The sequence below is a fragment of the Sturnira hondurensis genome, unplaced genomic scaffold (genome assembly GCF_014824575.4).
Source record: "Sturnira hondurensis isolate 20B ecotype Veracruz unplaced genomic scaffold, ASM1482457v3 Scaffold0003801, whole genome shotgun sequence".
Taxonomy (NCBI): domain Eukaryota; kingdom Metazoa; phylum Chordata; class Mammalia; order Chiroptera; family Phyllostomidae; genus Sturnira; species Sturnira hondurensis.
The window spans coordinates 7,419,824-7,433,408 of NW_028076432.1; the positions used below are offsets into that span (position 1 = coordinate 7,419,824).

Below are 13,585 nucleotides of genomic sequence, written 5' to 3' on the forward strand. Positions count from 1 at the left end.
GAGAAATGTCTTGTTAGTAGCTTTCAGTTATTGAGAATTTACGATGTTCTAGTCCCTTTATAAGGATTTATGTATGTTATCTTATTTAACCCTTACAAGGTATGTAATAGGTGTTATTCTGTTATTCCCACAAATGTGTAAATTAAATGAAGTGAGTGTTAATTTCAGGTGTTAATTTAGACATAAAAATCTAAAATATAAAGATAGGTGTGTGCAGATTTATGTTTTATAACCAAAGTTTGAATATTTTAAGCGCTGTAACAATGCTACAATGATAAGTGAAAATGTAATTCACTAGCCATACAGGTCTAATAGAACTCTTTGCAATTACGGATATGGTCTGTGTCTGTTCATACAGGACAGTATCTACTACCACACATGAGTATTCAGTACGTGAAATGTGGCTAGTGTGAATGAGAAACTGAATTTTAATATTATTTAATTTAAATTAATTTAAGTTTAAATAACCACACTCTGCTTCTGCCAGTGTTCTAATAACAGTTATAGGGTAATCCAGGTAGTTCTTATCCTTGCAATTGAAATAATCCAAGTGTGGGCAAAACATCTGAAGCAGTGGGTCCTAAACACTGAAGGGCAGAGATCCCTGAGAGTTGGGAGACAAATGGGACGAGCCCTGGGATTGTGCCAGCCATGCCTTGGGGGAGGTTCTGGACATGGATTAAAGGGGAGGCATTCAAAGGCTAGAGGACTTTCTGTGTTGAGGAAACAGTGTAGCGAGTAAGAGGAGAACATGACGGATAGAGTTCATGGGACAAAAGACGAGAGAGGAAAGTAGTTTGCCGGTTACGGATTAAGACGTGTAAGTGAGGAAAGTGCCACAGTCCAAGGAAAGAAAGACCTGAGAGGACTGCAGGTCTTTACCTAAGTTCTTGGTACTCCAATAGCAGCCAGACTAGAGGAGTGTCTTTTCCTATTTGCCAGACTGGAAAATCTCAAGATCCATGTGGCGTGAGGGTCTTACCTCATTAGTGGGGAATGATTAGCCCTAAGTTGAACAATACTTCCTCCTAACATATTTTCAAAGCAATCCCTTAAAGGATTAAACTGTTTCCAGTAACTTAATTGTGTCCCAGAACAAAGCTCAGGAATATTTATACAGCACCCACCAAGGTAAAGTTCAGGATGTCTAATATCCAGTCAAAAGTACCAGTCATACAATAAGAAACAAGAACATTTGACCCATAATGAAGAGATAAATCAGCCAATTAATACCAAACCAAAATTGACAAAGCTGTTAGAGAAAGCAGGCAAGAACATTAAAAAAGCATTATTGTAAGTGAATTCCAGGTCAGAAAAAGTCAGAGGCATGGAAAAGGGGAAAAAACCTAAATCAAACTTTTAGAGATGATAATTACAATGTGTAAGGTGGAAACTTTCCTGGATGCATTAATGGCCTATTTTGTATTGCAGAAGACAGTACTAGTAAACTTGAAGACGTAACTATAGATCCAATTCAAAATGAAACACAAAGAGTAGAAGATTTTTTTTTAAATAAAGAGAACATTAATTGAGTTGTGGAACTGCTTCAGGTGACTTACTGTTCATGGATTGGATTTCCTAAGAAGAGGGAGAATAAAATATATTTGTTTTAATAATGTTAAAAATGCTGAAATTTGATGCAGACTGTAAACCCACAGATCCAAGAAACTTAATGAAGCCTTAGTACCAGAAACATGAGGAAGACCACCCCAAGGCACATTGTGATCAAACTGTAAGAAGATATTGGAGTAATATTCACTGAGCAAACTACTGAAATAAAATGATCTGTTAACCTAGAGATTTTTACCCAACAAAAATATCTTTCAAAACAAACATGACATTTTTTAGATATACATTTTTAAATTATAATCACACTTTGCTTTTGATCATGACTGAATAACAGTTATGGGGTAATCAGGATAATCATTACACTTGTAATTGAAACAACCAAGATGTGGGCAAAACATCTAAAACAATGATTTTAAGGTCCTGGACACAGGCATTGAAAAATGATTAATGTATCATGGGTTTATGGGTGATAGCAATTGCACAAAGGTCATGAGGGGACAAGTAGAATTGTATACTATTGCAAGGTTCTGTATTGAATGTTAACTGGTATAATATCACTTGCATGGAGACTATCAGTTTTTAAAGATGTAAACTATAAATCCTAAAACAAACACTAACAAACCAACAAAGGAAAGAAAATGGAACCATAAAAAATAGTTTAAAAAGAAGGCAGAAAAGAGAAAAAACAAACAAATAAGAGACAATAAAAATAAATAGCAAGGTATTAGATTTCATTCTGGACTTACCAATAATCACACTAAATACTGTAAACAGTTTAAATACTGTAATGAAGAGGTGGAGATTTTCAGTTAGAATGAAAAGTAGGAAACAATGATGTGATGTCTATAAGCAATGAACTTCAAATCTAAAGACCACATCTGTTAAAAGAATGGAAAACACTTGGAGGGTGGGCTGGGATGGGAGTAAAAGACAGAAAACAGTACTCAAACAAAACAACAGTGAAAATAAGCAAATAAATAAAAAGAAGACTAACAGCAATTAAAAGAAAGCTGGAGTTGCTATCAAGTAAAACAGATTTCAGAACAAAGAATATTACCAGAGCTGAAAATGGCAGTTTCATCATGATAAAGTAGATGAACTTCTAAATGCTTATGCCCCTGATAACAGAGCTTCAAAATACACCAAAACCCACCCTCCCAAACCCCCAAACTGAAACAACTCTAAGGAGAGATTGTGGAGAAAATGTCACAATTACAGTGGGGCATTTTGATACCTCATATCATTAATTGATTGAACAATTGGGCAAAAACTAAGGGTATAAAAGAGCTGAACCAGCCATGTCAACCACCTTGATGTAACTAACATTTAGAGAGCCCTCCACCCAGCAACAGTAGAATGCACATTTTTTTAAACACACATGGAACATTGACCAAACATACGGAACATATTCTAGGATATGAAATAAGTTTCGATAAATTTAGAAAAAAATCAAGCCATATAAAATATATTCTGACCATAATAGAATCAAATAAGAAGTCAGTAACAAACAGATAATGGAAAATTCCCAAATATTTGACAACTAAATAACATACTTTTTAAAAAAGTTGTTTTACTCATTAATCTGCATGTTTATTTAGGTTGTTGAAGTTTTATAAAACGAGTATTCCTTTTGTTGAGAAGTATGTATCAAATTTTTTTCTAATATTTTATTTATTTATTTTTAGAGAGAGGGGAAGGGAAGGAGAAAGAATGGGAGAGAAACATCAATGTGTGGTTGCCTCTCATGTGTCCCCTACTGGGGACCTGACCTGCAACCCAGGCATGTGCCCTGACTGGGAATTGAACTGGTAACCCTTTGCCTCACAGGCCCGTGCTCAATCCACTCAGCTACACCAGCTAGGCCTAAATAACATTCTTTTAAGTAAGTCACGGATTACAGAAGTAAGGAAAAACAAAATTAGGGAGTATTTTGAATGGAATAAAAGTGAATACCCAACTTATCAAAATCAGTAGGATATACATATAGCAGATCTTAGGAGGGAATTATAGCATTATATATCTATATTTAAAAAGAAAATATCTTAAGTCAGTGGCTCATATGTGTACCCGTAAGAAACTAGGAAAACAAAAGCAAATAAATCTAGAGCAAACAGACAATGGAATTAAGATAAATCAAATTGAAATCAGTGAAGTAGATTGATTCCAGTAAACTTCAGACCTAAGAGTAGAAACAATCTAAAATGAAACACGGCAAGTAAAGAGAAAAACTCTGTTGGCATAAGAGTGTAACCCAGCTTTTGTTCCAGATCTGGGTTCTGGATTTTTTCCATGTACATTTTAGTATGTTGTGTTTCGTTTGGTATGTTTGATGGGAGCTTTAATGCAGAGTTATTGTGTTCTGATGCATGTATTTAGAGGACTTTTTAAATAGCTAGTTTATATCCCATGAAGGATGATTAAAATTTTAGGAGCCATTCTTATTGATTAGACTTGGTTGACAACTGGACTGTATTTTACACTTTTTAAATAATATAGTCACCTTAATATAATGATTAATGAATATTGTGATCTAATTGTTGATTTTATTATAAAAGCCACTGTCTTTTTTCTTAACTTGTCTTTTCAGGCACTTTTAAATTTTTAATTACAGTGATATACAGTATTACATTAGTTTCAGGTGTACAACATAGTGATTATACATTCCTATAATTTACAAAATGATCAACCCAGTGAGTCTAACACCGTAAATAGTTATTACAGTATTATCGACTGTTCGCTAAGCCGTACTTTACTTCCCCATGACTGCTTTTATAACTGCCAACTGATGCTTTCTAATCCCTGTGCTTCTTCACCCAGTTCTCCAACCCCTCTCCATCAATCTGTTCTCTGTGTCTATGAGTTTGTTTCTGTTTTTTAAAATGTAATTAGATTTTTTAGATTCTGCTTTTAAGTGAAATCATGGCATTTATTTTTGTCTGATGTATTTCACTTAGCATAATACCCTCAATCAGGGGTGTCCAACCCATGGCCCACAGGTGTCAGGTGGCCCAGGATGGCTACGAATGTTGCCCAACACAAAGTCATAAGTTTACTTAAACCCTGTTTTTTTTTTTTGCTCTCAGTTTTTGTTAGTGTTTGTGTATTTAATGTGGGGCCCAAGACAACTCTTCTTCCAGTGTGGCTCAGAGACGCCAAAGGTTGGAGGCCCCTGCTTGTTGCAGATGGTAAGGTTTCATTCAGTTTTGAATGGCATTCTTAGAGGTAATCTTTAAAAATCAGCTGTTCTGTTTTGAACTTTGTTATCCTTCTACTCAGTCTATATACATATATACATGTTGTAATTATATATACACATCGTATAATGTTTATAACTTTATTGATATATGTGTGTATAGAGACTCTCCATCGACTTGATATGATTTATTTGGGAGGTAGGGAATGAAAGATGTGTGACTACTTTTGCACATCTTTCCATTTTTTCAGGTACAAGGTTTAATAGTAGGTATTTTGCTTTTATAGGGCACAGCAATGATGATGCCAGTGTTCTTTTGCAAGTAATGTATTTTCTCCTTGTTATAGGTCCTTTTGTTCTGCATCACAGCTGCCATGTACATGTTCTTTTTCAGGTATGTTCTGTTATACCTACTTATTTTAATAGAAAAAGTGGTGTTACTTTGTAATTTTTTATCAACCAGGTAACTAAAGTGTTCCCCAAACAATATCCCCCATGAGTGGCATGAGTTTTGTTTTGTTTTGTTCTCGGTGATTAGAGATAAATCCCTACTCCTTAGTAAATAGAGAAAGAGAGTGGATGGATATTTGCTTTTTCACATTCTACTTGTAGGTTTCTATGGAAAGTTGAATATGTAAATTAATAGTCCTCAAATTGTGATAGGTGTTTTTTGTGCCTGATTTTATATATTCTTCAGTCTCCTTTTAAGACAGTTAATATTTTAAGTATAAATGAAAATAAATGATGGTAGTGTTTAATCTAAGTCCTCTGTGCAGGTAACCTAGCTCATTGATCATAGTTTTTAAAATGTTAAATTAGTGTATGATGTCAATTATAGTTTTCATTGACTGTGAGGAATGTGTGTGTGGGGGGGTGGGGGACGGCATTAGGATGGTCCAGGATTTCAGTGCCAGTAAAGAGGACAACTGTCACTGTTATGTAACCACAGCAGTATGAGAATAGGATTTTCGTTTAGCAAGAGTCCACTTCTTTTAGTCTTTCTTTGCAATAATATGACTAATTTCCATTTTTCACTGTCATTGTACTCATTGAAATAGACTCTTAATATTTCTGGATATAGGCAGAATCCAGTAACAGCAGGAAGGGCCAACCTTTTAAAATTAAAATTTGTATTTAATTGACAAAGGCAAACATTGATTTCAATAAATTTGGTGGATCTTTTTTTTTTACCTAAATGAAATAATTTACCATACCAGAATTTTTAAATAACTAATTTCCTAAAAAAACATCCTAAATAAGTATTTGATAGCACAGTGATATAATTTTAATTTATCTGTATCAAAAATGTTATATGCCAATATAAAATGATGATGTTGGTGTTATTTTTGTAAAGGGATAGCCAGGCTGTTTGAAGGAAGTAAAAAACAGATACAGTTTCACCTTGATCTGCAAAGGACTGGTAATGCAATATGCAGTATTTTACGGCAGTTATTAGTGACTAAAACATTGCTGCAGCTAGCTGGTGGTCTTTGTGAAATTGTTTGACCTACCATTTTAGTGCAGCTTTATACATACCATATGATTTCTGGGGTCTCTTACATTTTAATGACTTAGGGGTGGGATAGAGGAGTTAAGAACAATGACTGTTCATTTGTGTCCATTTCCCCAAACTTCATAATTGTATAGAGACACGTTATTAGGACAATATTGCAAAAAGTTTGCGTGGTTTATTTTTATGTTCTGTCTAGTTTGAAGATAAAGCATACCTAGTGGGAAAAGTGTAAAAAAGATAAAAACTTAGAAACATGTCTTTTATTGGTATACACAGAAGGAAAATATAATATCAAGTAAATTTTCTTTTTGTTAAAATTTCTAACAGAACTGGTAGTTAAATAAAACAGTCCTTCCCAACATGACACCTAAAGTGCATATTTGATCAGCATTTAGCATTTCTTAATCATCAGAAGTTCTTGAGGTTTAAAAAATAAATTTTGTGTTGAATATAGTGATAATGCTCAATTTTTAGCATGGTTCTTTAGAAACTGCTGCCATCAACCTAGTATTTTTGGTGTAGAAAGAAAATCAACCCTATAAATATGTATTTTGGTGCAGAGCTACGGAACCTTTTCCTGTCCCAGTCACAAAGTCTAGGTTAAAAACAACAATTTAAAATACTTTCCAGAAGGCTCAATATAAGGTTTTAGAGCCAAGACAAACATTTTCAATTTTCTGAGGAAAGGGGTTGTTTTTCTCCTAAAAGAAGCACTATCACCAAATTCCTAGTGTTCTTGGCAGAAGTTAGTCTGAATAACTCAACAAAAGAAGTTTGGTAAATGGTAAAGTAAAACTATTTATAAAGTACCGCAACCAAGCAAAACACTGTTGTATGTTTGTGTGACCTGTACCTGTGTTTGGAATTAACAGAATGTACTGTGCATAGCAGTGGGTGAGTCCAGTTGAATTAGAATATTTTATTCTTAAGATTCAATTTTATTATAAATATAGGTGTTTGAGGACACGTTCATTCCATTTATTAACAATTATTTTAGTTCCAATTGCATAAAATTGGACAAGGAACTATCAAATGATATTGTCCCCAGGACTCCATATGGTAATGGCTTTTGAGAAGAACATAAGGGAAATGTTTTATGTTAGAAATGATTCAACTTGTGTTTTTACCCAAACCCATAAATGCGGGAAAGGGAAATGAGACCCCCTTTTAAAAGAGAGATAGTGTGCCAATATTTTTTAAAAGAAAAACTTGAGGAAGTAGTTCCATAAGTATTTGTTGTATGAATTTACCTAAGTAACACGGTGTTTTTTAGTATTGAAATTGTGGTTATTAAAATGTGTGGAGAAAATACCATACTTTTGCATAGCTATTAATAGTTTATGTTTTTACAGATAAGGTTTTTTCACATACATTATCTCATACATAGTTATCTTGATTTTCAGTCTCTACATCAGAAACAAGGGTGCTTACATTCAAATGAGATCCTGGGAACACTGTGGAGGCTTGGGTTGAATAAAGGTAGTGTGTGAAGAGAGAGTTCTAGTTTGTGAGTAGCCGGCCCTCCAGCCATCACGCTGTCTATTGATACAACACAGTGTATGGATTCTGTTAGGAATTGGGATACAGTATTCGGAGGATGTTTTGAAGGAAAGAGACTCTCAGGACATATGCAGTGAGCATCCTGCCTATCAGTCCTGTCTGCTTTGTTCAGTCACTCTGTCATTATGCGCGTCCTTGTCAGAGCTGCACTGCAGTGCATTGTATGTCACTGCCAACTCAGGCCAACAGAGGCCTTGGTTGAAAACTTGATAGAATGTTTTGTCTCATGCATCCCTTTAAAACATTACTCTATTTCCAAGTGTGTATTTGTGGGTAAAGAGCATACATTTTCTCAAGCGGAAGAATTTATTGTGTTGTTGATTCAGGCTTCAGTAGGATCCTCTCAACAGTCTTGTGGAGAAAAGAAGTTAGTTTCTTCTGAACCACTAGTTCTTTTCTGTTTTAATTGAGAAGCAAAGAGTCAACAACAACACAAACGCCATGGCAAAACCACGATGCTTAATGTTGTGCCCCCCCAAATAATGGCACATTCAACACTTTTTTCAACATTGTAAGTTTTATTTTCAACGTTGTTTCTGTGTCTGAAGAATACTAATACTACTTTTAAAACTGAAATAATTTCACTTCATTTTTCTTTAAATAATTTGATTTAAAATAGATGGTATCATACAGCATATTGTGACAACTTTGATCCCATCCCAGTGAATACTTGGCTAGACATTCTTTCTACCTGCCTTTTGCAAAGGCAGCTGCAATGTTTGTTCAAACATGCAGAACAAAAGGCTCAGGCTTGTCATAGCACACGATCTGCAGACTATGACTGATTCACAATAAACGCATCTTAGTCTGATATGAACATTGAAAAGCATTGCATTTTTAGTTAGAAACTAGTACAAATTAAAGTTTATTTTGTTTTAAACAGACTTAAAAACAGGGTTGATGAATTCTCATCAGGTCTGGTCTCAAGATAAAGATGTAGTGTTTGTGTTTAAGAAACTGTATCATTTTATTAACCAGTGTCATCCCAAAGTTAAAAAAATAGTAAAGGTAGTCAAGTAAAAAGGAAAAAGAAAACAACATTATTGGCTGAACAACCTACAGTTCTTCAGTGAAAGACATTTGTGCTTGTCCTGGACTCTGTACATAAACTTAACTTAGTGTCTTTGAAATAACTTTAAAAGTAAGTAAAGAACTTTTGATCTGGGACAACCATTTTCTGATTTTAATGAAAGTCCTTTAAATATTAATTAGGTTCTATTTCTTAAAGGATTGTACAGACATACACAAAAATTTAGTCTAGAAAATTATGTATGGCATTCAGAGTTTCAGAGGTTTACTTGTGGGCTACGAGAGTTGGCCCTAAATAATTAGATTTTTATTTTGAAGAGATTACTTTTAGCAACATAGAGAGTGAATTGAGGTCTTAAAAGGGGGGCATCATGAGAAGCAGTGGTGGAGGGGTACTGTGGTAGTTGTCCAGGAGAGAGTGGCGAGGACAGGGTGGGGGGTCTGGTGCTGATTCGGTGACGAGGGGATTGATCTGAGATACGAGTATTGCAGGTTGGATGTGGCTGGGCAGCAAACGGGAAGCTGAGCAAATTAGAAAATGTGTGGAAATTGAGTATAGGTTTTTGCAGATACTGAAGTTGAGGTGTTTTTAGACATTTATATTCAGATACGTAGATATTGGTTGGGTATTTGGAATTCAGGAGATAAAATAGCGACTTTTCTTGGCTGTCACACCAGATGCTTGACTGTGGACAAATCATATAACTTCTGATGCATCAGTTTCTTCATTACTGAAATATATAAGTTTTTATATGGACCTAATAAATGAGTTTGTGGGATTAAGTAACACACAGTGTCTTTCAAGCTTTTTTTGGATGTGACATAAAATAAGAATTGTGAATATAAACACACTCACATTTCCTAGAATAATACCTAATCTTGCTACATGTAATACATTAGGATATTTTCCTTTCTAATTTATTTATTGAGAAAAGCTGCTTTGACCCACTGTTGGGTAACAGCCAGCAGTGTGAGAAAATACTGAAGTAATATGTGTGAACACCTGGCCCAGTGACTGTTACCTTAGGAAAAATAGGGATAGAAGTAGTGATTTTTGCTTTTAAACTAGGAAATAAACTTAATTGAAATAGAGACTTTCGGGAATAAGGACATTATCTGTAGTGGTAATGCTGTAGATATATCCAGTAAGGTGTTAAAAGTATTCATTTGCTTAATAATCTGGTGATCATCTGTCACCTGCTACAGAAATTTTTGTAGTTGATTTGGGATAGTAGATTAAAAAATAAATGTGAGATGTTGTGCACTTTAAATATGTTCAGTTATCATTGTTAATTATTTGTCAGAGTTAGGAAAAATGTAAAAAAAATAAATGTGAGATCAGGAAGTAGAATGAATATGCTAAACTCAAGAAGTTTGAGAGGAGAAAGGGCAAGTTGTTACAGGACTAGGGTTTTTCTTTTGTATTTTTTAAATAATTAATTTATTTGACAAACTGTGGGAAAGTTTAAGTAGATGTAAAATGGTTGCACAAATAGAGAGTGACAAGTTGGGGGATGGGAAAGACAAGAGAAATAATTTAAAATGTGGCCCAAAATGTCAACATGTACGGGTAGATTGTTAAACCTGTTTGGGAGAGGTCATGATAAATGATTAGGAGGAATCGAAACTCTGTTGGAAAGCCTTTGACACATGGTTTGAATTAAAGAGGACTGATGTATAGAGGAGGTAGGAAATGGAAAAATGCCATGTTTTTGGCTTCCGAAATACATTGCCATTCTTAAAAGGTAACATTGTGAAAGCATGTATCCCGAGAAGGTGTGTGCGGAGAAAACAGGACAGTTCCACAATTCAGCCAGTGAGCTTACCAAAGAATGCCAAATCTGCCCTGTTAAGACTGATGCTTTTCTCAGAGCAAATGGAAAGGGTGAGAAAACATAGGCCCATACATGTTGCAAATCACTTCCTCTGAGGATATAACGTTTCTTATTATGTTTTATGACTAATCAGACATTTGGCAGGGGATGGGTAGAAAATTAGTCTATCCATTTGGTGATTGCACTCTGATCTATGGTAGAAAGTTGTGGCAAATCTGTTTTCACTTTTTGCTCGTCAGCCTTTGAGAAACTTGTTCCTAGATAAAAAAAAATTGCTCAGCCCCGGCCTGGTGGCTCAGTTGGTTAGAGCTTCGTCCCATACATCAAAAGATTGAGGGTTCGATCCCAGGTCAGGGCACGTACATAGGTTGCGGGTTCAATCCCCAGTTGGGTTGTGTAGGGGAGGTGACTGATGTTTCTTTCTCTCTTCTCTCTCTCCTCCATCCCTTCCTCTCTCTCTGAAATTCAATAAACATATACTCAAGTAAGGATTAAAACATTGCTTAAACATTTTATAAGTAATATAAATGTTTACCGTTTTTTAGTAGAAGACAAAGGGAAATATGTGGAGAAAAAGGATAAACTTAAAGTGTAACTCCTAAAGTAGGGACTTAATGGGACATAATCCTATCAGAAGTGGCCAGTTGCCTTTCAGAAATCTGCTGCAGTTTTATTTTCATAAAAATAAATGGCACTTTAGGTAGTTTTTAAAATGTAAAAATGTTTATTTTCACCGATGTTGAAGTTCAAGAAGTGGATGACATCCATATGTTATTAACTCAGTGAGAAGTTTATACCACTAACATACTATTACCATTCATCGCCAGCAAGCTTATTTCAGTCCCATAGCAGTTCCGAGTTTCCACTGCATATGGGAACCCCTTGTGAATCGAGATGTAGTTTGCAGTTAAAATAAAGGAAGAGCTATGATTATATTTATAATTTTTTATACTAGCATCCTGGTATACACTTCAACCTGTTACAATTTTAACCTCTATTAGCATTGTTAAGCTAAATCAAGTTGGCACTATACAGTCTTATATTTTTATTTAATCTTTAAGGTATAATTTAGCTAGAATTTAGTAGTAATAATAGTTGTATCTTGAAAAAGAAAGTGATTGTTCGAAGTTCTACAAATTATGTTTATATTACTGACGGAAGAGTAATTCTTCTTTTACATTCAGTTTACTTTTTAGTAGCTATGAGACATGAAAATATTTTCGTTTTGAAAATGACAACTCACAGGTATTTTGACAAACATTTTTCAATAAGGCATTTCTGTTCTGAGCACAAGAAAATTCCCCTTGTGTGTAAAAATCCATTACCTTTGCAGAAGTCTCAGCAAATCAAATCTTCATAGGCAAGAGGCATAAGAAATCATGATAAATTTTAATAAGTGGCAAATTCTTTAATTATATTTTTTCTCCTGATGATGTAACAGTTTTTTAGCATTGTGACTATTACCAGAGGGAATTTGGGGTAAAAGAGTAGCCAGTAAATGTTTGAATGAATAATGTTGAGTTTAAAACATTTAATGATTAGAAATAAAAGTTTTAACTTTTCAGAATTTTCATTGATTTAATGAAAGCATCCAAGGGCTTTAGGAGTTTCTATGGCGTAATGGGAGCCGCAGGCTTTAGTGCTGCACAGGTCAGCTCTCTCTCTAGGTTTTGGCTCTACCAGGTACTGACTCTGTGGCCGTCAGCAAGTTACTTGGCTTCTTTCATCTTCAGTTTTTCATCCATAAAATTGTCCCTGTGGTTCTGAGAACTTAGAATAGATACCCCTACAAGAAAATAACCTTTTAAAAGTTGTGTTTATGTTTCCAAGTCAATCATTAAATCTTATTTAACCTGTAAATGAATCCATAAGATGTACTGGGGGTATAGTGCCAGTGGTACTACAGAAACAAATACGACTATGATAATATGTCTTTGGGGAGATATGCTGATGTTGAGTATGTTGGAGGCAAAGCAGAAGGATGGGGAATGATGCCGTTCTCGAGCTGCTCAACAGAGCCCCATGTTCGAAGCACAAATTTGGAGCATAGGGAGTGGGAAGTGAGGGGATAGAAGAACAGAATTGGAAAGAACGATTAAAACCAAAGTTAAACAATACAGGCTAATACTGCAAATCTAAGAGCCAAGGGATTAGAATTACGGTTTAAGCTGGGGCTTTCCTCCCACTCCTCTCCCCTCCTCCATCGCTCCCTCATTCTGATGCTGTTCTGACTGAAAGGGCAGAGGGGCAGCGCAGCAAGCGGCACTGGAACAGAGGGGGTTCTGGAGATACTGGGTGGATGGGCATGGTGGGGGGCTTAGGTGAGGTGGTCAGGTGTGGGGGGAGGAGATTCGGAAAGAAGAGAGAAGAGATCTATTGGCCCCAAATTGCCAGAGCAGTAAGATTTGGCTATCTCTTTCTCTATTGTCAGCCTTACTCTCAACCAGTCACTAGCTCATCCATGGAAACTGGATTTAAAAAAATCTACAACAGTTAAAATGGTTAAAAAATGGAACCAAACAGGTATCCTTTCCCCTCCATGTTGCAGATCTCTCTGGGCATTATATTGCATCATAGTCCATCATAACTGAACTGAATAAAGCCACAGGTGATTCTTAAAAGCTATCTTTTTTCTGTCAACTTTTCATAGCCAGTAGTTGCCATGCACTTGACCCTGCTTATATGCAGTTGACTCTGTTTTACCTTTTGCCTGTAGGGGAGGGAAAAATGGTAAAGAAGAGGGGTAAGAAAAAGGAAACAATTGCTAGAAGAAGTGGGGTAATTGGAGGCCTTAGTTATTAAGTTTGGATAGAGTGGCTATTTGTATTTAAAGGATTAACATTTATTCTTGTATATATTTGGTGTAGTTAGAGGGCAGTATTTTCC

General features: G+C 35.3%; 1 protein-coding gene across 1 annotated transcript in view; it reads left to right on the top strand.

Annotated features, from left to right (window-relative positions):
• TMEM135 (transmembrane protein 135) overlaps positions 1–13,585 on the top strand; it is a 228,999-nt gene that overhangs the window by 141,537 nt on the left and 73,877 nt on the right. Inside the window, exon 6 of the mRNA XM_037042919.1 lies at positions 5,110–5,156. Within this exon, the coding sequence (XP_036898814.1) occupies positions 5,110–5,156 (47 nt within the window). The remainder of the gene's footprint in view (positions 1–5,109; positions 5,157–13,585) is intronic.